Genomic DNA, 24,287 nt, shown 5'->3' with positions numbered 1-24,287 from the left:
TTGCACTGGAGTAATTAACATATGTAGTCTTTAACATGAGCTCAGTGACTTTTACAAAATCTCTTTTTTGGTAAATGGACTTGAGCTTGTATAGCACTTCTTTTTTTTTTTTTTTTGTTTGGCTATTATAACCATGCTGTACAAATGGATGATGCAAATGCATGTCATTCCCCACTCTTTCTCTCTGTGTGTGTTATGGGACACTGAATTGATGTTGAAAAGAGAGGCACGGTAAGTGACAAACAGGACATTTTTGCAGTTTTTCTGTGGATAACATCATATTGTATTTTCTAACTCTGGAATTCCACCACGTTTTGATTTATTGTTTTCAACTATAAACTCACAACAACGACCTTGTGAATAAAAGAGCATTTTTTATTAAGATGACAATCAATACAGAAACAAATTTGTCAAAAGTTCTGAACATAGACACTTTAAAAAATACAAAATATACATTTATGTATCTTGTGAACCATCGTCCATCAGCCTCACCCTTACCCGACATTTTCACTGAGGGCTGGGGGATCTTAGTGCGTCGTGATAATGTTAGCATCAACTCTGCAGGTTTAACCCCAGGCCTGGTATCATACAGTACGACGTCCATGCTTTATGAGACCATTTGTGTTTGAAGCTACCGATGTACATGTACAATGATCGAGACGGAGCATTCACTGGGTCGTATTCATGCAGCACAGTCGATGTTTGTCATGACATGAAACAATAAACGTTTAAACCAGGCAAGCTAAAACATTTTACAAACATTTTCCTGCATCGTGGTGTTTGTCTTTGAGCCATCTTCAGTAGTTTCATGCTGACTGTTTCGTCCAACAACATGTGATTAAGAGAATTATGGTGCCATAAAACCAGAGAACCACACTGTGCTTCTACTCTACCCTTCTTGTACGTCTTCACATACATCACCACTTAAAATGAACGACTGAAAAACAGGTGCAGATACACAAGTGAGCACAGGTAGAACAGGGCTGTAGCCAGAATATCAAACAAACGGAGGTCATGAGTCAGTGCCCCCCTCCCCAACTCCCAAAACACAAACAAAAAAACACAAAACTATAAAAAAATAAAGTCTGTAAAATGTTATTTGAAGTTTCCTTGTGTTATGACCATTCATGGGTTTTGGCTGTAAATCTAAAAGTAACTTTAATTGTTGGGAAATACAGAGTTAAGAACTGTCCATATATCGATTTTTGGCCACAAAGCAGAAAAATAGACATGTAATGTCCTGAAATCAGCTGTAAAACATCAGTTTGTGTCATAGTTGTTCACTCTTGTGACTCCTCGTTGTTACAGAGGGGAGATTTACCCCTGATGCCATGTTTGACTCCCTTACATCAGATTTGAAAAACATATTTTTTTCATGATGGGTCTAAATGGCCTAAATAGTTTAAGAATTCCTCCAACTGATCGCTCCAGCCGTCAGCAGCAAACAGGCCGTAGTTGCTGCAGTTTCCTCGGGGACAAATTGCTCAGTTGAGGTATCCATACATGCATCCATCCATTATCTATACCGCTTCTCCCTTTCGGGACACAGCGGGCTGGAGCTGATCCCAGCTGTCATTAGGTGAGAGGCAGAGTTTCACCCACCAGTCAATCACAGGGCAGACATATAGAGAGAGACAACCAGCCACACTCACACTCACACCTACAGACTTTTTGGAGTCACCAGTTAACCTAACGAGCATGTCTTTGGACTGTGGGAGGAAGCCGGAGGGAGATCACACATGCACAGGGAGAACATGCAAACTCCTCACAGAGAGGCTCCTGTCAGAGGCGACAGTGCTTATCACTGCATCACCGTGCAGCCCCCTCAGCTGAAGTATGTCCACTAAAAATGTCTGATTTTGCCACTGACAGGCTGACATTGTTATTCTGAGTGTCAGACATCATTACAGAAAGGAGAAAGAGCTTTTTGGTTAGAATGAAATGTTTTCTTTCTTTAAACCACAGACAGTGTTAAAATGCTCTCTTTAAGGTCACCAGACCTCATGGTTACCCACATGCTGCTGTGACCACCTCGCTCTTAAGATGTATTGAATCTGAACCAAACATCCCATAATAACGAACACATTAAGGATGATCAACTCAAACTTCTGCTTTGGTCAATAGAGGTTGGCGGCTTTGAAACAGAGTGATGTAACAGCTGTTTCTTTCACTAAAAGGTCTACCTATGTAGAGATCCTTTCTGTAAGTTTGTCAGACTCTTAAAACAACAACCTGAGCCCGTCAGCGACAAAAACCTTTAGTGGATGTACACTGCAGCTCTTACAGCCTGTTTCACTGAAGAAATCTACCGGAGCAATCTGCAAACTTTCCTGTATCTATACGTCTTTATTCAAAAATAAAACTTAAAAATATAAAACTAATAGGAATTTAAAAAAAATAGAAATAGAAGAATGAGCCTTTAGGACTACAAGTGGACATGAATCAAGGCCAGTTTAGAAACAGATCTCAGAGCCGCCAGGGTTCCTGAAACCCGACGATCACCGAGTCTCTTTGTGGTCTTTGATTGAGCGACATTTTTGTAGTTTTCTTATTTCTATTATCCTGCATCACAAGAAGACTGGCTGCACACTGGACAATTTTAAGCCTGATTATTCTACTGCTCCCAATCCAGTCAGAGCCTTATCGATCTCGTATTGCAAACATGAAACGTGTTTGACATTTCCATTTCCAGATCGGGCTGCTTCCGACGGAATCCCTGCAAGAGCCAATGAGAGAGCAGACCGGGGAGCGTCCCCAACCGGATGTTGTGACTTTAACAGCTCACAAACATAAGTCAGCAAACATAAACACAACTTTACCCCCGGCCAAGTGGAATATTGTAAATAAAAAAAAGCAGCTTATGGAAATACGGCAACAACACGAGTGATGTTGATCTTCCTCCATATTTGTTTTTTTTTTGTTTTCTAAGTGTCTGTGAGATCTCACGTCTGTGGAATCGTTTCTATAAACGACAGGTGTGTGTTCTCACAGTCTGGCAGGATTATTCAGTGAGTGTGCTCAGAGGATTATGTTGATAATGAGGAGAAGCTGTCCTCATGTCTGCAGTACTCCACATTTTTAAAATCTGTAAATTCAAATTCAGATTTGAAAATCGTCTCGTGTGTAAGCGGGCCTAGGTTTTTTTGTTTTTTTTTTACACAGGAAACATCTGTGACATTTACTAAATAAATGCGACTTGATTTCCACTTGAATTTGAACAATAGAAAAGTTTTACAGTATTTATATTTTTAGATCAGTATTCCTGTACAGGCTGCAGGAGTGTTCACTTGGCAGTTGGATCTCGTGGCTGACTTTGACTGTTTTATATTTGTTGACGTAAAAGCTCTAAAGTGTGAATAACCAGCTAATGCCACCGTCCCCGCTGTATACAGTAAACATAGGAAACATCACGTGCATGTGAAATACCGACGGCACCACACAGAAGGCTGGTTTGATTGAAAACAAAAGAGATGCAGACCTCTGATGCTGCACATGAACTGCAGGAGACAGATTTATGGAGGAATCTGAATCTCGGGAACATGCTGGTCAGCAGGTCAAATATAAAGTCTGGGGTAATTTACAAAAGAAATCTCTACTAATAAAAAAATAACCAGTATCCTGAGCTCCTGTCTGCTGCAGTGTGAGAGCTGACACAGGCAGACAGGAAGAAGAGGAAGAAGGCAACTGAATGATATGAAGCACCTTTCAGAAGTCTCAGGTGTGTCAGCACACCGATGAAAAACAGGATCGCATATTCAGAACGCCCATCGCTTCAGACGGACTCGCTCTGATCGCTGCACAACTGGCTGTGTGAGTTCATGTAGCATGCTGGCACATTCTTCAGTTCGACTGATGTCAAATATACAGTGTCGAGTCACATGAGGAGAAAACACAACTAGTTCCACTGAATCCTCGTTGTGTTACAGCAGGTCTGACCTCGGCACGGAGCAACAAAGAGAACACCTGTCGCTAAATATCGTACAATAACACAAAAGTATGTCTAACAGGTGACCACCGTGAAGATGAAAATGTGGCTCAACAACAACAGGAGGGTGAAAGAGAGCGGACAGGAACGTCTTCATTACTTTTTTTCAGAGGTAGTGTTTCATCCTATTCTGGAGAATTCAAGTCTCATGTAGAGCCGCAGTGTGTTCAATAAAAGCAGTGTGAAGAAGAAGTGAATCACATGAATACAGTTATGACACATAAACACATGAAGGGAATCGTTGATATCTTCAAAAAGTAAATCTAAACTCAGCTGACTTTTCTTTTTGTCTATGCTGTCAAATTTGAGTTTCTATGGGAATTCTTTTTATCGTCAGTATAGAAATGTCCTCTTGTGGGGTCGTAACATCCTTACAGTTTTACAGCCCTCGTCTGCCATTTCTAACACAAAACCAAAGCAGTTCAGTGTTTACAGCGCTTCGTGTCCAAAGCCAAAGTCGCAGTGCTCTCAGTTTAACTTTCAGATCAGTGCCACGCCCATAAATGTCGATTCTCCCTCGACAAAATAGCTTCCAAGAAAGTTAGCACTAAGTTAGCCGCTCCTCTCAACACTGTCCTGTTAACCCTCCTGTACAGTAAAGAACCACAACGTTTAACCCCTACTTGTACCCCTTGTTGGCCAGAAAGGTGTTGAGTAAGCGTTATTATTAAAAACACTTGACAAAATTGAGGGACAGACACGATCTGATTTCAAATAAATTTGGAAAAGCCGAGCAGGAGTCGTGTGCAGGATTTCTTCTTCTGAATGATATAGTTTGATGCCCTCTGCACCTTCAGTGCTTCATGAGATGGTTTGATGTGTGAACACCTCCTTTAAAAAGAGGAATAAATATAAAATTTGTTTCTGTGTGCTGTGGTAATAAACAACATCAGCTTCTTTAGGGCTGATAACTTGATGTTTTTGTGCTTAGCTAACGTTAGCTAACAGGCTAGCTGCAGATGATGAGATCATATTGTAAGAGGCAGGGAGAATGTGATTGGCAGGAGGATGAGAAAAGGCCGACTGTTGACAACACCACAGTCACTTTCACAGCTTCTCCTTACACGTATGTATTTGACGTGATGTATTCATGTGATTTATTATCTTGAAGTTGGTTATTTCATGTCGAACACTTTGCAGCTCCACGGTTACAGACTCCCCTGTCTTCACTGCCACAGCAGGCGGGCCGACACTGGATGTGAAACTGAATAAGTGCTGCGCTGGTCGAAATCATACGACATAGTTCAGTGTGTCTCAGAAGATGAAATAAAAAGATCTTCACATCCTGTCAGAGTGAAGAAACGGAGAACAGACGTAAAAGTGATGAAGCACGAACCGCTTCAGGAAACATTCCTCATGCCTTTAAAACTAAAACCAGGACAATAAATAGTTGCCTTTTTTTGGCTCTTTTCTGTTCAATGGAAATGAATGCTTTGGAAGTCTCTTTTTTTTTTCCTGCCCTTCATTTTGACGTAGGAGTTTTTAACCTCCGTGTCATAAATCCCCGGCCGTCACACTCTCATGATTTCTGCTCCACTCGATGGCCGCGCTGCTGTTGGGTTTAAGAGATAACACGAGGGCTCTGCGTCTCCCGGGTTTCCAGAGCTCACTGAGAGTACTTTTCACCAGCGTGGGCTCGCACCCATCAGAACGGAGAGTTCATCCCCAGCTTCGTTTCAAACTGCAGCTTCTGTCTCTTCTGGTAGCGAACTCGCACTCTGAAACGGACAGAGGAGAAAAGAACGAGAGGTCATGATCCACACAGGGCTTCAATCTGCTGCGTCTGCTCTGCACACGACGAGAGGAAACCCAAAGACTGCTCTGATCTCTAAATAATCCTCAGTAATCTACACCGGCCCCGGCTTCTTTTCCTGCTGGATAGATCTGAATCTGGACCGCTTAAGACGGCTGAGCTTAGTTCAACACTTTTAGCGAGCAGTCTGAAAACAGCTGATGTTTCTCCTTTGGTCTGTGTCTGTCTCACTCCTCAGTACATCAGAACTTTGCCTTTTTAGGTGATTTGGTTTCTTACCGTATCTCGTGTAGCTTCACCACTTCATTGACCACCACCACCACCAGCGGGGACACAGAGACCAGCAGCCAGGCCGGCAGGGGGATGTCACTCAGGTTAAAATCGAGGGAGCCATTCCTGTTGCGCCATAACTGGTAATCCACCGTGGCCTGGACGACCTGGGAGAGCAGACTGGAGCAGAAACATGACGATGGTGCTTAAAAACATCGAATAATTACAGAGACTCAAAAGGCCAGGCGAGCGTTAACTCGTCTCTTTCAGCCGACAAAAGCAGCAGGGACAGAATCTGAAGACTTACACCACAGGTACAGTGAGAGACCACCAGGTGTTGCTGAAGGGATTCTTTCTCCACAGAGGCTGAGAGCGGTGCACGTAGCTGAGTGAGATCACCACTGAGAAAAGAAGCAGTCAAAGGAAAGTGATTTTAATCATCTTGAGAAATATGAGTGGGTGTTTCTGCCTTCATCGTGTGGAGTCATACCTGTGTGTAAGGCGAGGAATCCTGCCATCACCTTCTGGGTGAGAAGCAGACCGTTTGACAGCTCGTGGAACCACTGAGGAGCTGTCTCTGAAGAACTGCAGAAACACAAGAAAAGAGTTTATCAGTTTGATCAACATATCTGTATTTCGCTAATGTGTGTCATCAATCCAAATGTGACTTAAGTAAGCTGTGCACATGAAATCTACTTCTTTATTCTCATTATCAGTGACATAGAAACAGAAAGACGGGACAGTTAAGCTGTGTTCAGATCAAAAGCAAACTCAAAGGATGTAGGAAAAATGTATTTCATAAGACAGGTGTGATGTGTCCTCCAAAGCTTAAAGGTAAACTCCTGCACACTGTTTAACTTGCAAACATTTATTAGCAACGTTTCAGTATTAGACCTTCAACAGTTTGTAATAACTGGCCGGACATCTAGAACAGGAAGTGGCTACAAGCTGAGCTGGGTGGGTGTAGACGGAGCACTGAGGGAATGCTACATCATGCAAATTTTTGAAGAATTACCAACCCTGCCTTTAACACGTGGATTCATAATAGTCCGGACAGAAAAACTGTAACAGATCAAAAGTTCAAGTGTTAACAAACTGTTTGCCTGATGAAGGTCTAATACTGAAACAATGCCAATACATGTTTGTTTGTAAGTTAGACAGTGTGCCGGAGTTTACCTTTAAGCTGATGCTCTATTAGAATAACCGATAATTAAGAAGTAGAAATAAAACCTTTGTTGTTATTGTATCAGGATACAACTAAAACAAGAGTGTCACTCCTGTTTGGCGCTTCAAAATTCAGACACGCTTGCATACAATATTTAAAGCAAAAATCCAAACAAAGAACATCAAACTGCAGAGCTAAGAGCTGCTGCACTCATGCACGCCGCCATCTTTCTCTCACAGATCTACGCTCTGTCCAGTTGATGGAGATGAAACAAAGGGAGTGACTTTGAATGAAGTTTGAATGAAGGTGCGATCTTACCTTTGCACGCGAGAAGACAAGGGAATACAAACTCTGAGCACATCTACATCTGTTCACATCTTTCATTGAGTCTGTAAAGAATCACGCAGTGCATGAGCCTGAACACACCATTAGAGACGGACCCACCTCTCTGTGAGAATATGAAGGCAGTTGGCAGTAGTGTTGTCAGCGAGGGTGAGGTTGCTGCTTCTGAGGCACACCTCCTGCAGAGTGAACCCAAAGGCCAACAGGTAGGCACACACCGTCAGGCCGAACTTCAACAGGAAACAGCCGAGGAAGTAGTTCTGGGTCTGTTCAGGGAAGGTCAAGTAGTCAGACTCTTATCTGATATTAGAGGGTTTGAAATAAAAACTCCAACTGCCAATCTTTCCTTTGATGAAGGAGAAGATGTTAAACCGGTGTGTCCTACATACATACAGCACTCTGAGGCCCCCGACTCGACCTAGCGCTTTTTTCTGAGCACCCGTGTCTTTTTTCAGTTGTTTTCAATGAGTAGAGAGGGTTCGCAGCAGAAAGCGTCCGCCTGGAGAAAAAGCGCAGCGCCCAGCGTCTTTTCTTCCGAGCACTCAAATTGAATTCTTTCAAAATCTTTCAACTTTTCAGAAAAGGCGTTGTTGACGTCACCAGCGCAAGTGTATAATATTCCCTGTAGTTTAGCCGCCTATAGATCGTGTCTTGTACCCTCATCCTCCTCGCTCCATGTCGGATTGTGAACTAAACGATCTCAAATATAAAACATGCAGTAAAATGTAACGGAGCCGTGTCTGTCATACAGCGGCCGTTGTCAACAGACTGTTGTCATAGAGACAGGACGGACGTGCAGCGCTTTTCTTCTCAAAGCACAAACACTTCATGCAAACACTCCCGAGTGTAGAGCCAGCGCTTTTCTGCCCGGAAAAAAAAACGCTAGGTGGACGCGGGGCCTAAACCGAGCGTTACTTTAAACATGAATAAAGCCGCCGTAAAAACGACCGCAGCCCTTCAGCATTTAACATCCAACATGATCTTCACCTCATGTGACACGTGAAATGTCTGATTTGAAAGACTGTAGCTTATATTCGTACCTTCCTTGGAATTGCATCGAGGTTCTTCCCCGTGGCGACCGTCATGACTGAACTGTCCGACGGCTTCCCCAGAAGTGACACACTGTCGACACAACACAAACACACTATCAGTATAAACTCTGCAAAACACAACAAAAAGTATCTTTTTTTTTCATTTAACTCTGAGCTGGAAAAGCTCCAAAGCATGATGAACCTGATGAATCCTCCTGATGTTGTTCACACATGCACCTCACAGCGGGAGACTAGATAGTCAGATGGGATGGGGGTGGGGGGGGGGGGGGGGGGGTCTCCTGAGGCAAGACGTGACGTAAAAAGAACAACGTGGAAGTGGCACAAGTCTGCTATGTGACGCTATAATTTGAATGTTTCCCTTCATATCAATGCTAAGTGTAGTTCAACAGAATCTTAACATTAACTTAAGAGTGGAGAAGAACATTCTGGAGAACAGGAAACATAATGCAGCAGGTTGATCACGTGCACGGAGATCGTAGAGGTGGCGTGCAGACAGTCTATGGTCGTCCATCGATCGCAGCGATTAAACGTCACCACCCTCTCCCACTCGCTCCAGGTGAATTCTCCTGATTATATCCTGCTGAGTTCTCACATCAGCTCACTCTGACTTCATACGGATGAAAATACAAGAGAAACTCCAGATAAAGCGGGACTGTTGCATTCACACACAAGCTCCCTCCGTTAACTTCAGACGTTAATCAGGAAGTTTGTTCTGGTGTGAACGAGGCTTTAACGATACTTTTTGTGTGTCCAATTATTTCCCCAAAGCTGTCCAAAAGGTCGTACTACTGTATGGCTAAGTTTTGTGAAATACATTTTAAAGAAATACAAGCCTTCAGTAGGAGAAGGTTGAATTTCCCAGTAATATATAGTCAGTGTGTGTATGTGTGTGTGTGTGTACCTCAGCAGTGGGCAGCTGAAGCAGGACAGCCACAGGATGTCCGTGGTGTTCAAAGGAGGAGGAAGCTGAACGAGGCAGGCTAAAAACTGACGACAAACACCAGGAAACTTGTTGTTAATATCTTCATGTTGCTAAAAAACAAACGAACTAAAGAGTGTGTATACTCTCTCACCTGGATGATGACCAGACTGAGCTGACACTGCAGCAGGAAAAGGAAGCACTTACGAATGCCGTAGGTTGTGTGCCGTGCCTGAAACAGATTCCCTGGTTAAAAACTGTGTCTGTCTGATGGTGTGTGTGTGTGTGTGTGTGTGTGTGTGTGTGTGTCTGTCTGATGGTGTGTGTGTGTGTGTGTGTGTGTGTGTGTGTCTGTCTGATGGTGTGTGTGTGTGTGTGTGTGTGTGTCTGTCTGATGGTGTGTGTGTGTGTCTGATGGTGTGTGTGTGTGTGTGTGTGTGTGTGTCTGTCTGATGGTGTGTATGTGTCTGTCTGTCTGATGGTGTGTGTGTCTGTCTGATGGTGTGTGTGTGTGTGTGTGTCTGTCTGATGGTGTGTGTGTGTGTGTGTGTGTGTGTGTGTGTCTGTCTGATGGTGTGTGTGTGTGTGTGTGTGTCTGTCTGATGGTGTGTGTGTGTGTGTGTGTGTGTGTGTGTGTGTGTCTAACCTGCTCTATGAGCTTGACCATGCTGACGCTCTCTCCTTGGTGAAGGGTGACAGAACAGCCCAGACTGTTGAGCTGACCGGAGAGCCTCAGAGGAGTCAGACCTTCGACCTCACCGTTAAATCCTCCCCCGGTGGCGTAACCGAACGTCTCCCACGAACACTGAGACGGGTACAGAGGGTCCAGAGCGATGCTGTGGAGGGAGGAGGTAAAACGTTCATACACAGACCAATCATCAAAGACACTCTGATTTGGAGAATATGTCAGAACTCTCCAAGTGATTTTACTAATATTTCTAAACCTGGACCCTATTTTTGAATATTCAGCAAAGTCTACAATGGTCAGTTTCTGAGCAGCTGTGTCGCTCTTTTAGTACCGTCTGATTTCACTTTGTGGAGTTTGCACTCCGACTAGCTACAGTACGGTAGTTGAGCTCTCAGCCTGCGGGGGACATTATGAAGTACAGACCTTCGTCCCTCGTGTCATGCTGCCCTCCTCCACTGGCCACTCATAGATTTTAATTGATGAGTCTTTCGATCAAACCAGCTGCATAAGCTGATTTACTGAACCGTATACAACTGTTTGCTTTAAATGAATGATTCTGACCTCATGACGGAGAAAAGATGGTTAAAAAAAAGTGGCGATGCCAGCCTTGTCAGCGTCGCTATGTTTCCCAGCATGGCTTGGAATACACAATGATCAGAGTGAATTTGCGTCATGTTGGGTGCAATGTGTGATGGCGGGGGTTGCACTCAAGGTAATGACTGTGCGTGCCTCAGTTTTTAACACAGGTAAATTGGTCACACCGGTATAAAGGACACAGCCAACTTTCTAGATGAAAATAAAAATGTATCTAAAGTGCGTCTTATGTCCAATAAAAAAAGCTTGTTTCCCCCCATGAAAAAAAATGTACCCTACCTTACAATCAAGATAGACCACTGCACTGTTTCAACCCTAATATCAAGAACATTTACTTAGAAATGCAACAAAAAAAAAAACACTGACCTGACGTCGCTCTGCAGAAACAGGCGGCTGTTGCGGAAATTGGCAGAGCTCCCCAGACAGCATGTGACCTCCCTGTTCTCCTGCATGATCTTCATCATCTCACACATGGCTGGGAGGAATCCAAACACCATCCATGTCAATATATACCGTGATGCAAACACTCAGTATTTCTAAGACACAGGGTCATATTTGTGTAACATCGACAGTCCTTATTTGTAATTTATTTGGTATTTACCTCCAGGAGGATCAAAGTTTAATCAAAGAGTATTAAGCTTGTGAAGAGGACTCACTGTCGGGGGTGCAGTCCGTGAAGAGTGGCACCAAAAGAGGCACATTATCAATGTTCTTCAAATGAGGACGAACCTGGTGGATACCACGAGGTAGTTTGGCCTGAGGAGGAGCAGGGACAGAAAAGACATTTAAATCACAGAATATAATCATGACTGCAGGAAAATCTGATATTCTGAAATCTCTGAGACAGATCGTCTGACTTGTGCATTATTCTATCGTATGGAGGCTGATCGAGCATTTTACTGGTTTTAATTCTTACCCTGTTACAATCCTCCAGAAAGCTGGGCACGTCGCTGTCTGTGGGCTGGAAACTGGCGAGGTCAGAGTGAGCCTCCTCCTCGGGCAGCAGCGGACCTTCTGCTTCATCCCGAGAATCTAAGTTACGTGTGAATGGAGATGTTCAAAAAGTCAGAAATGACATATTTCACACGTAGTATGTTTTTAACTTTCCAACTTATAGGTCTTTTCATGCGCCATTTCTAAGAGTTTTCCCGTCATACAAAAGCTCACAATAACCACGTTTTGATTGACCCTGGATTAGAACAGGATTAAAGTGATATCAAATGACCTCTTATTAGTCTTAATAGAGCCACGCACATATTTACACAACTTAAAGTCAGGGTTGGTTATTTTCTCCAGATACTCCAGATACACATTTTCTCCAGATACACTTCATATATAATTTTAACTTTTTTGTAGAAGCTGACTCAGGGAGAAACGCACAAGAATTCCAATGTAACTGTACCTGTGCAAATGGCAATAAACATCTATTCTATTCTATTAAGATTCTGTTTGAAATTGTCTTTAGGTCTTGACAGACATTAATAACTCATGCTCTGAAAAAGGAACAAAGAAAATCCGTCATGTGTAGCAGTTGTAAGCCTGTAAAAACTTCAACCGAGGGGAGGGGGTGGGTGTAGAAAGAGCACTGAGGGAATGCTACTTTCAAAATCATGCTAGTTTTTTTTCAAACATGACCAACCCTGCCTCTGAAAAAACTGGATAAACACAAGCAGCCTCCCTTTCTCTGATCAGGTCACATGACCAGGGCAGGGGGGAATAAGTTCTGTAGCAGAGTCATGCATTGCATCATCAATGTACATTTCTACAGACACAGGTGTGGTACCTTGGTTCAGGTCTTCATGCAGGGAGCCCTGACTGGGGCTGGACGGCGCTCCATCACAGGGACTGTCTCCGTTTGGAGTCAAAGAGATGTGACAGTTCCAGCCTGTCTCCAAACCCATCTTCTCTGCAAAAACCTGCACGCACACACACACACACACACACAAAACTATTCATTTAAAAACTACTCACACTCTTACTAATGTGACGTTTACAGCTGGTAACAATTTCCAAAAAAACAGATGTGCTGTTTATTCAAAACGGTGTATCTCGTTTTTATACTTATAAATCTTCACTTTCATTTCCTTTGTTTATTTCTCTTAAAGCATGATACAGATTCTATGAATGTGTGTGTGTGTGTGTTCACCTTGCTGCGGAGTTCATCCTCCATGGAGAAGTAAACAAAGCGGATACAAGCAGTGACTAGGGCATCGATGAGACGGACTGTGTCCAGCCTCGCCTGGAACTGGGACGACACCATCCCCATGAAGATCTGCCCGCTGAGGGCCTGAACGCAGTCCTCACGCTCCACACCTTCACCGATGCCCTCTGCAGAGATGACAGGCAAGACAATATAAAGGAACATTTCTAAAAGTTGTATTGTTGATATATTATTACTTAAAGGAGCAATCTGTAAGATCAGTATGTCCTCCTTCTAAGTTTAGATTCTGGTCCTGAATGCTCTGGATTTGTTTGGACCAAAATGACAAAAAAAGGTACAATATGATTTGGACTTGGTCCAGTAGATTGGGATGCGGTGGCCGGTACATAATCCTTTGGAACAAATGCATGTGATCAAAATAAGTCAATTAAAAGAGGTTTTATAAGTATCTAACAACACAGAAGATCCTCACAGAGATAGACCTCTTTATTAAAGAGAAAGATGCTTTTCTAAAAACCAGGCACAGCTGCCACATTGCTTTCTTAAAAGCCAACAGACTGATGTGTAAAAATGTAGAATTTGAACTTTGCAGAGTAAAGCAGTGGTCGTTGCTCAACAGCAGTCTACGGTCTACTGCTACCTCCATCGGTTGTTTTTGTGTTATTGTGTGACTCTGGTGTTTTAAGATGTACGTTTTGATCCAGACCAAAACTTTTATATCACACAATAACCCAAAGAAACAAACAAACAATGGAGGTAGCAGTAACCAAGATCTTTAAACTTCAAGATGTCAATTAAAAGTAAAAAAACAGGAATACTATTTCAAAGTATGGAGTTCCTCGTACCGTCGGAGCTCCAGCTGTTCCTGCAGGAGTTGTGTTTGATGGGGGTGGTGGAGGGCAGCTCCACTCCAGAGAAGAGGAAGGGACCAGGAGCCAGCTCCACACACTTCCCATCCAGCTGGTTGGACAAAGATACCTGCATGGGCTTGTAGGCAAAGGCTGAGCAGTAACCTGACAGACAGGCACGCTGGTAGAAATCCAGAACCTTCTTCCTGTAACAGGAAAGAGAGAATAAGAGTTACACATGGAAAGACCGCCAGACGTGTGGATGAAATGATAAACAACAAAGTGAAGATTAGAGGGACAGATACGGCACCTGTCTGAGCCTGAGAGGGGATAGATATCAGTTCCATCCCAGAAATCAGTGCAGGACTCCAGGATGAGGTCGGCCGAGCCATGAGACAGCATCTGGACGTTATCTACAGCAGAATGGTCAGAGGTCACGACAGGAAGAGTGAGAAACATCACATCTAAATGATCTCAATCTAAAACCTACTCAGCTATTATGGCACCGGGAAGACAAGGGCAAAGAAAGATGACAAACACAAAAACATAGAAGAGGAAAGAGTTGAACTGTGTGTGAACTCACTGGAGGAAGAGTCTCGTACAAACAGGGAGATAAGGTGAGAGATGGGAGGCTGGCGTTTGGTGAAGTAGTGAAGACGGCGTGAGGTGAACTCCTTTGTTTTCTCTCCAGACGGCAGCTGGTAGAGAGCCAAGTGGTTCTCCTGTTTGAACAGCTCCCTCGCACCAGGAGTGAACCCTGATACACACAGAGCAAACACAAGTCATTTTCACATGTCATTTCATCAGATGAATAAAAGAAAAATGTAAGTCCAGTTTGGATGAATGATATTTTTTAAAATGCTAATCCTTTGCCTAAATTTTAAGGCCCTGACACACCAAGCAGACGGCAAAGAACTAGTGGTGACGAAGGCCGCCTGTGCCGTCGCCTCACGTCGCGGCCAAAAAGTTGAACTAGAACACACCGCAAAGACTACAGCCGACGGCCAACCACCACGTACATCCTGTGCATGTGTTAGAGGAAATAATTTCCATGCCAGCAGGCGGCGGTAGTCCGTTGTTATGATACGAGAACACCATTTTCTCACTGCTGTCGCTCACCACTCGTATTATAGGTAGACTGCTAATGGAGAATAATGTCTGATAAAAAGTTGAAAATGGCGCTGGCGTCGTCAGCCCTTGGTCTTTTAGTGGAAAAAGAAAAGAAGAGGCGGAGGCGACAAATAAGGAGAAACCGCACTAATGGGTGAAAGCATGGATACTACAGCGGCATGCTCAAGGGGCTTTCCTGAACCTGTGTCAAAAGCTGGAGAGAAATTAAACCTCCCAACAGCCAATCAGAGAGGTTCCTCTCACCGACCGCCAACGCCGATTCAACATTTCGAATCAGCCAAAAGGAGGCCGACAGGGGCCGGCGTGTAGCGACGAAGCCGGACACACCGCAAAAACTGGAGCGACCCCTTGGTGTGTCAGGGTCTTTACATCTGTCTAATCCATTTTGGATTAACTCAGTTGCCTGTGTTGAGTCAGTCAAAAGAAATGATGTTGAAGTCGCCCCTCTGTGCTCTAAACATTATGTTAATTTTACATCAAGCAAAGATGGAGCAAGAGTAGCAGACAGCAGAAGTTTGTGAGTTGGCTGACAGTGCACTGACATTTACTATGGGAAAGGACTTCTGGCTTAAACAGAATCATATCTAAAGTCCAGACACTGACTCTTATTTAAAAAACCTAGCACATGTGGCAAACCAGGCTTCGGTACATATAAGCACCATAAACGAAATGGAGTGATAAGTAGACTTATAAAACCCTGTTTCACGCTCACCTATGAGCCTTGAGAGCTCACAGAGCCCCCAGGGGACGCAGACCGGCAGCACAGAGCCGTGGCTCTCCTGCAGAGCCAGGTTGGACAGGTGGTCGGAGAAGCGACAGAGCTGCTGCGTGACGCTGGCATTGCAAAGGTTAAGCATGATGTTGAGGCCCAGCGGCTTCAGAGAGGGCAGGTGGCACTGCCAGGAGAGGTCGTCAAACTGGATGCTGTTTGGGTTCTGCTGGTCCTGAGACAGACTCAGCATTTCAAGGTGGTAGTCACACACAAAGTCATCGGCCTCGGCCTCAGGGCAGCCCACGGCACAGTCCTGGAGACGGATCGGACGGAGAGGAGGGTCAAATAAAACTTTCAGAACTGTTCTTTTATACACTTGAAAAGAGTTAGTTCCACTTCATACCTGTGTGGGGTCATCCTCTCCTCCCTCGGTGTCACGGCTGAAGCTCACATTGGATCCAGAGTGGTGTTTGGTGCGAGTGTGTGCAGGCTGGCTGGGTCGCACTAGACGGAGATTGTCAGACGATGGGTTGATGTCATGTGATGTCTCATTTGGCTCTGGCCCCTCCCCCAGCTGGGGGATAGACTCCGAGGGTAGAAAGAGCAGAGCCTCCCCCTCCTGGGCCTATACGGTGGGCATGAAGAGTGAGTAGTGGATATAACAATCTGCTTTATCATTGGTGTTGGTTTTCTGTTTGGTGCAGTTGTTTTAGTTAAAAATAACATTGCCCATAATTTTCCGCATTAACTGAACAAACCCTGCAGCAACGGAAAACGCCTGAACTCACACACCTCGTCCCTGTCGTCATCCGTCTCCATCCTGCAGTAGGAGTTTACAGACAGATCGTCTCTGAGGTCGTCCTGGCTGTTGTGAGGCGGCTCCACGCGTCCGCTGAAGAACAAAACGGTCTCTGGACTGGGGTTTGGCCAGGACAGGATCCCCTGCTTGTCCACACAACACAGCACCTACACACACACAATAAAAAGTTTCAAGAGTGACCCATAAACATGCACAAACAACTCCAAGGATGTTTCCCAAGTCGATGGAGCCTGGATGTTAATCTACTGTTTTAACCTTCCTTTGAATTATTTATTTATGAAAACAATCCTGCTAATTACTTTTGCCATATCAGTCCAAAACTGATTTGTTTTCTTTCCAGGCCGAAAACTCACCTTAGCATCTGTAAAATTTGGCACCCCTCCTCATATCAGAACTGAACCAAGGGGGAGACAGCTCTCTCCAATGTTTTGAATTTGGACTGCAGTACCCATTTTAAACACTAGGTGTCAGAGTTACATATTGCTCCTTTAACTTATTGTTTTCTTTTAATTTCTCTCATGTTGTGCTGCTAAATTGATCTTTCTATTTATATATACATCATTTTATTTTATGACACTACACTTGCGACCTTTCACTCACAGCACTTTCTCTTATAACTGTAAATGTATTCTTTTTCAATAAAGTTGGGGAGAAATAAATCTCCTTATTCATTGTAATACTCACAGTAACAGATCCCAGAGTGTGTAAAAGGCTGGAGGTGTAAGAGAGTGTCTGAGACTCTCCCTTCAGGACGCCCACCAGGTGTCTCCACACACAACGCAGCATCTCCTGCACACACACACAAACACACACAAACACACAATAACAAACAATTAGAATAAATCAGACAACTGTTTTCAACTTCCTACCACAGGGTGCAGACATGCCTTCATTCATGGAAATTATTTGAATAAATTGACAAAATATCAACCATGAAGTTTTAAAACAATCAATTTGAAAAGCTAACTTGAGCAGCAGCACCGCCTTTAGAGCAAAAGAATCAGCTACTAAAATGGAAAAGCCTTAATCAGCTCTGTGATTGGACTACAAACAGAGACAAGGACAAAGCTTCTATTCTACAATACGAGGAGGCGAAGCCAAGAGCAAGCTGCAGCAAACTGTCTGTGTGCCGTCCAAAACAACATCCAACAACCTGCCCTTCCTCTTCTCCGCTCTTCTAACATCCTGAAACCTTTCAGGTCCACTGAGAAACATGAACATCAGGGTTTAAACTCAGAGATACTGTCTGTTTCACACTGCTCATGTTTGAGGAGTAAATATGGATACACAGAAATCCCTAGAAGAAGGTTAGGAAAAAGATGATTGAATTAAAAAAAATAAAAATAAAAATAAATAACAAGCAGAGAATTTAAACTATGAATTAATTCCAGATGTCAGATATTTCACACACTAAAATGTTTTAATTTTCAGATTTCATACACTAAAATGTTTTAATTTTCTGATTTCAGACACTAAAATGTTTAAATTTTCTGATTTCAGACACTAAAATGTTTAAATTTTCTGATTTCAGACACTAAAATGTTTAAATTTTCTGATTTCAGACACTAAAATGTTTAAGAAGTTCTGATGTTAGAGGACATGTCTGTTTAATTCTAGCCTGGATTTATTTTGATATATCTTTCGAGCACAGTGATGAATACTGAAAAACAAGCTGGTGATCCCTTACAGAAATGGACACATTTCCACATATAATGGTAGTATTTATGTTTGTCAAGATACCAGCATTTCAGACTTTGATATCAGAGACAGTATTAGTTGTCAATACCTTGATACTTGTTAATAAGAGTCCTTATGGTATGACATTTTCTGGGCCAATACACATAACGATATTGGGCAGAGAAAAAATGTGGAGAGATCTTTGAAATCTGCAGAGATTGATGCATATACAAGTACACATTCATGGCATTGACCCCTCAAATGCAGTTTTAAAACACTTGTGGGAGAGATTTGGAAGAAAAGATCTTCACTTAACTGAGCATGAACGAGCATCACCGCTCGACACTCTGCAGAGTGATGATGCTCGTTGTAATCCATATAGCGCCCTCTGCTGGTGAAAGAGAACTGCTAGTGTAACACAATGAAACTCAAATTAAATGATATTTGACTGGTGAATAAATCGAGTAATATCGGTATATATCTACAATAAAATAGCCGATACTGATAGTCACTGGATAAGTTAATATCGGTCAATATTATCGGCTGGCCGATTAATTGGTCGGGCTCTTTTTTTTTACACAACATATTTTAGAATAATACAATCACTGTGTCTGATTCTCGTTATCCTTTGTTTCAGTAATGACTAATGCTGAGTGATTCTGTTAACTGCAATCATTTCGACTAATATTGCAGTTTCAATAGGATTTGCCATATTTTAGGGAATCAACATTTTTGCATCAATATTCTCATTTCACTATAGAACATTAAAATGATGATAATGCGAGTCTCTGCGGGGTTTTCTCCGTACCAAAGATATTTTATACTTACGTCTGTGTTTTGATTTTAAACAAGAACATCTCTGCAGCCCAATATTCAAATCTAAATGGTATTTTTAAAAACATTTCACCTCTGGCGATTTGAAAACTGCAGTAGTAGGCGTAATTCCTCTGCACTAATTTAAGAAAATGTAAGGGTGTTATATTTTAGGATAATTGCTTCAGGAGGAAAATAAGGATATTGCTGCATGAATATTTGTACATCTCTGAAGACCACTACACTGTTCTTCCTCTCACAGAGAAAATGCTTGAATGCAGTCTTGCCCTTCATGTACATGCATCAGGCGAAGAGGAAAATATGAACTAGCTTAAATTATCCACAGCAGTACAAAACACTGTAACACTCCTCAAGCATAAGGCAAACAAATCCTCAAAGAGTGTAAAAAAAGTTTCACACAATACTCCTATGAGTATCTCTCACTGATTTCAATCTCTACCCACCTCCTGTCTCTAACTAAAGGCATAAAAAGCCCCAAAATAAACCTTAAAAATGGGTAAAGATTCTATTTTGTTCAAAGCACAGACATCTTTAATTCTTGCATCTTAAAACAGCAGATAATCAAAAATCTGATTTAAATCAACCAGGTAAAAACAAATCTGCATTTCAAAAGGAAGTAAGCAAAGGACTCAAGGAGAGAAAAAAAGATTAACAGCATAGGGCCGTGTCGGAGCTGATTTCCAGTCATGCAGAGCAGGCAGACAAGCAGGAGTGGAAGGTCAGGCACAGATTCAGGTGAAGGTCCCTCTCAGGATCATTTTGTGTTCCCTTTATTTAACATTTAATATGTATTCATCTGGAGCAAAGCCAAAGCCAGAGACAAAACACTGATGGTTTCAGAAAGAATCTTAAAGTGCTTCAGCCTTGAATTAATGGAGAACAATGATTGGGTTTGGTCAGGAAATGTGAGAGGTTTGTAGGAACATAATTTGAATCCATGATGTGAGGAAATGATCTTGAAGAGACATGATTGGCTGTCCGGATTACATGTCGAAGACGACAGGAGGCATCGGAGAGCGTACACTTACATCCAGAGGTGGTCGGTCAAGATGTGTCGACTGAAAATCCACAGAAGAAGAGTGACCAAAAGGAGCGATAAAAACATGTCGTGCAGGATGAAAAGATGAAAAAAGTGCTTGTATGGACGGAAAAGAGAAACAAAAAGGAGTGAAGATGTGTAGAATCAGAAGGATGGTCTGATTGAAAGATGTTGGTAAAGATTTCCATGATGACGATGAAGAAATCAAAGATGTAGTGGAGATTGGATTGCGGTGGAAGTGGAAGTGTAACGATAGCTGTGCACAAAGGGTTCCAGAGAGGGAGTTGCAAAAGGGCGAGGACAGCTAGCGAGTGAAGACAGGCGGGTTCGGGTGGAGTTGGGAGCCAAGCGAGTGGAGGAGGGGGAGGGGGAGAGCGAGACAGTGAGAAGTTATACCTGGGAGGAAACCACTTCGGTGTAGCTGCTTAGAGTGTCCTCAGAGAACTTAGCAAGCTGGGGCGAGAGAAGAGTCTCGTTAAAACACAGAGGGAGGCCCTCGCTGTGTCTCCTCTGTGAGAGAGAGAGTGTGTGTGTGTGTGTGTGTGTGTGTGTGTGTGTGTGTGTGTGTGTGTGTGTGTGTGTGTGTGTGTGTGTGTGTGTTTGTGCTGATGAAAGTTTGAGTGTTGGGGTTAGGCTGATATGGGTTTATAGATTACTATAACTACTGAAGTTTTTGGGTTGAGCTGCATGTGTGAACGCAAAGGTCTCCCAGAGAGAAAAAGGCATAAACTGTCTTCCTGCGTTTCAATTTATATCGTGTTCAGCGAAGTCTACAACGTGCAGTTTCTGTGCAGCTGTGTCGCTCTTTTAGTACCGTCTGTTTTCACTTTGTGGAGTAAGCACTCCTACTAGCTACAGTACGGTAGTTGAGCTCTCAGCCTGCAGTGAACACAAACTTTCACCTGGACTTTATCAGGAGTTTCTCCTGCCAGCCCTCCAGTAGGCATTCTAGCAAGAAGTCTGCCGGATATAATCAGGAGAATTCACCTCGAGCTAGTGGGAAGGGGTCGTGACGAAGATTGTATGCACTGTCAAACTACACATAGCATTGATATAACGGCTAATATTCTCATTCTAGTGTTGTATAGCAGACTCTGTTGCTTTGTCCGCCACTACCTCGTCATTCTTTTTACATCATGACTTGCCTCAGAGACCACCCTGCTCCAGTGTGACAGAGATAGTCTCCTGCTGTGAGGTGCATGTGTAAACAACCAGATCAGGAGGATTTCAGGGGCAGTGTATTACTGTTATCAGGTCAGAGCATCCTCACTGCCTGTCAATTCTGTGATGAAAATCAGGAAATTAAGAGTCTATTTTTATCCTGAGTCGTCTTTGGTTCACAGACGGAGCTGAGTTCAGTCGGTGAACTTGCACCGCAGATTTAAGCCTTTCTGTAGACCAACTGTATGGCCTTGATTAGTCTATCAGAAGAATGATGCTCGAGCTTAGGGCTGCACCATATATTGTTTAACCATCAACTTTGTTTTATGCACATGTGCAATAGACACATTACAGGACTTGAAATGTTAAGGCCCTGACACACCTATCAGATGGCAAAGAATTAGTGGCGCTGAAGGCCGACTGTGGCGTCGCCTCACGTCTTGGCCAAAAAGTTGCACTTGAACACACCACAAAGACTACAGCTGACGGCCAACCACCACGTACGTTCTGCTCATGTGTGAGAGGAAATAACTCTCCATGCCAGCAGGGGGCGGTAGTCTGTTGTTATGAGACGAGAAGACCATTTTCACAACGCTGTCGCTCACCACTCGTATTATAGGTAGACTGCTAATGGAGAATAATGTCTGATAAAAAGTTGAAACTGGCGCTGGCGTTGTCAGCCCTTTGTCTTTTAGTGGAAAAAGCAGACAAATAAGGAGAAACCGCACTAATGGGTGAAAGCATGGATACTACAGCAGCATGCTCAAGGGGCTTTCCTGAACCTGCGACGAGAGCTGGAGAGAAATGAAACCTCCGAACAACCAATCAGAGATTCAACATGTCAAATCGGCCAAAAAAAAAAGGCAGATGGTAGCAACGGAGCCGGATACACCGCAAAAACTAGGGCGACGACCGCTCACCAACTAGGACCGACAGCCAACGATCTCCTTGGTGTGTCAGGAACTTTAAGCCAATTTACTGAAACTCTAGAAAAGATTGTAAGCATAAATTGGATGCAGATATCTGTTTATAGAGATAAACAAATCCCTGTCACACTTGATTCACTTTTAGATAATAATATGACAGCAGGAGTAGCTGTAAATGTGGAATAAAACCAAGAAATCAGTCTAACCCCATGTTAGAGTGTATGTGTCTGTAGATGTTAGTTTACACATAGATCACAATCCTCAGGCTCAGTCACTTTCTGTCTTTCAGTGCACATCACAAAGTTAGAACTGCATCTGCATTAGTACAAGCATGTGTGACTGTGTGCCTCACCAGACCAGCTGGTGATGCTCGGCTGAACTCAGCCAGGACCCTCGCCTCTCCAAAGGCGTTCAGCAGCACCCACATGACGGGGAAGAGAAGGGGCAAGACGGGCAGAACACCCATCACCTGCAGGTATAACAGAGAAGGTTAACGTTTAAATGATTGATGAGGATTTTGTGATAAGCTCGTTGAGATGTTTAGATTCTTCCACTCTGGTCTACACATGTACAGTTCTTAGAAAGGTTGTACCTGAAGTTGAAAGAAATTGAAGCAGGCTGGGGTGAGGCTGGGAGCGTCACAAAAAAAGCGGACAGTGTTCACTAGCAGGAACGCCACCTGAAGAGAGAGATCATGAAGATACCGGTGAGGCAAAGGGGTGCACTTAACACCTTGTTTGTTTTTAGTGGAGTTAACTGCTCACCAGCACGACGGGACAGACAAGCTTAGTGATCACAGACTGCACTGTAAACCTCTCATTATCCAGCACTGTGATTGGTCGAGCTAACGCCAACTCCAAACCGTTCCTGTTGAAAAAAACAAATTTGTTATAGATAAGTAGAACACCTTATTTTCTCCATTTTCCTCCCCCCAGGTATTACTGCTAAGAAGAGGTGACCCCATACAGCCGGGTACTCGACGAGCTGTTCGTCAGAGCACAAGGATCATTCCATTCCAGCTACATGGGGGTTTTTAATGTCTAACTTTATATAGATTTTAATACAGATCTAAAAATCCTATCCTGCTTTAAATCACTCTCCTTAGTGTGTGCATGCAGAAATCACCCGGAAGTATTGATTAAATCAGCATTACCCATGTTTAGAGAATTTCATTGGATACAAGAAATATCAGTCATCGGCATAGTAGTGTGCAATTCACTTTCAGACGGGGATCGTTTTTGATCTAATGTGTTTGGATTAAATCTTTCACTGGAGTCGAATAGTGGGGGACTCATTTTCGGTGGATTATAATGATCAGGAGACTTCAGTTAATCTTCAAATGCTAAGTTAAAAGTTGTAGTTAGTTTGTCAGTGGTCTGACTGATGTGTGGATTGTGGAGGCTGTGGTGGTTGAATCTGCTCACACTGGGCCGTCAGTGTCTGCTGTGTGTAATTTCATTTTAGGGTCACATTAATGCAGATTGATGAGTGAAATAAAGGATGGATCAAGTCCTATCATAGAATCAATTGTTATTTCAAGTCTAGGAGACAAACAGTTTAATGACGTGGTTAATGTCTTAAATGAGAATATGGATCAAGGAGCGCAAAAACAACAACAACAAAAAGCACCAATCAGTCGGCGATGGGCAACACATGACCAATCAGGTTCAACTATGTAAATCCTTAGTCGGGACAGGCCTAGAAATGAGACATTCAAAGATGCAGCAGTGTTTTCCATCACTGTGACTACAGGGAGGCACTGAGGAGGCTTATCTACGGTGACCCCAAAGGGACAAAATATCATGCAACTAATGCGATTAAGAAAAAATTATTTCCTTAAATACTGACCTTAATCGCTTTGTTATAAACAAGTTAACGCTGGCAGCCCTACCATTTGTTTTCATGTGGTTATCTTTTAAAACCAGATGTTAAACAAAGTGTGGAGGGATCTTTGACAAAATCCAAAATCATCCAGAGAAGCTACACGTAATGTTTCCCAACACCCCTACCTGACTATGTCCAGTACCGGGGTCCGGACCACTCTGAAGAGCCGGTGCTGCTGGGGGCTCTGTGGTGACCTCTTATCATTGGCTCGTGGGGAAGGAGGAGGGGAGAATGGGGGGAATAAATCTCCTGGCTCCAACACGATGTGCTCATCATCCTGAGGAGGGAAAAATAGATGAAAATCATACAGTCACTAAAAGCTGCCA

At 43.2% G+C, this 24,287-nt stretch overlaps 1 protein-coding gene across 3 annotated transcripts in view; it reads right to left on the bottom strand.

The window, feature by feature from the left end:
* Positions 1–354: 354 nt before the first annotated feature.
* The window catches only part of tmem94 (transmembrane protein 94), a 45,641-nt gene continuing 21,708 nt past the window's right edge, over positions 355–24,287 (bottom strand). The window contains exons 7-33 of one of the 3 annotated variants that reach the window (XM_061028987.1): positions 24,087–24,238; positions 22,842–22,944; positions 22,670–22,756; positions 22,430–22,546; positions 20,387–20,443; positions 19,980–20,009; positions 17,125–17,229; positions 16,413–16,586; positions 16,024–16,245; positions 15,621–15,933; positions 14,361–14,534; positions 14,088–14,190; positions 13,775–13,983; positions 12,915–13,096; positions 12,552–12,684; positions 11,685–11,800; positions 11,425–11,524; positions 11,135–11,243; positions 10,133–10,322; positions 9,641–9,718; positions 9,469–9,554; positions 8,556–8,637; positions 7,618–7,781; positions 6,499–6,593; positions 6,316–6,409; positions 6,018–6,188; positions 355–5,703 (exon numbers count right to left, since the gene is read on the bottom strand). In XM_061028987.1, the coding sequence (XP_060884970.1) occupies positions 5,631–5,703; positions 6,018–6,188; positions 6,316–6,409; positions 6,499–6,593; positions 7,618–7,781; positions 8,556–8,637; positions 9,469–9,554; positions 9,641–9,718; positions 10,133–10,322; positions 11,135–11,243; positions 11,425–11,524; positions 11,685–11,800; positions 12,552–12,684; positions 12,915–13,096; positions 13,775–13,983; positions 14,088–14,190; positions 14,361–14,534; positions 15,621–15,933; positions 16,024–16,245; positions 16,413–16,586; positions 17,125–17,229; positions 19,980–20,009; positions 20,387–20,443; positions 22,430–22,546; positions 22,670–22,756; positions 22,842–22,944; positions 24,087–24,238 (3,519 nt within the window). In that variant the 3' untranslated portion in view covers positions 355–5,630. The remainder of the gene's footprint in view (positions 5,704–6,017; positions 6,189–6,315; positions 6,410–6,498; positions 6,594–7,617; positions 7,782–8,555; positions 8,638–9,468; positions 9,555–9,640; positions 9,719–10,132; positions 10,323–11,134; positions 11,244–11,424; positions 11,525–11,684; positions 11,801–12,551; positions 12,685–12,914; positions 13,097–13,774; positions 13,984–14,087; positions 14,191–14,360; positions 14,535–15,620; positions 15,934–16,023; positions 16,246–16,412; positions 16,587–17,124; positions 17,230–19,979; positions 20,010–20,386; positions 20,444–22,429; positions 22,547–22,669; positions 22,757–22,841; positions 22,945–24,086; positions 24,239–24,287) is intronic. The other 2 variants (XM_061028988.1, XM_061028989.1) reach the window with 2 other exon arrangements.

Source organism: Labrus mixtus, chromosome 21 (assembly GCF_963584025.1).
Source record: "Labrus mixtus chromosome 21, fLabMix1.1, whole genome shotgun sequence".
In the NCBI taxonomy this organism is placed as follows: domain Eukaryota; kingdom Metazoa; phylum Chordata; class Actinopteri; order Labriformes; family Labridae; genus Labrus; species Labrus mixtus.
This window is presented reverse-complemented; position numbering and strand designations above follow the sequence as displayed.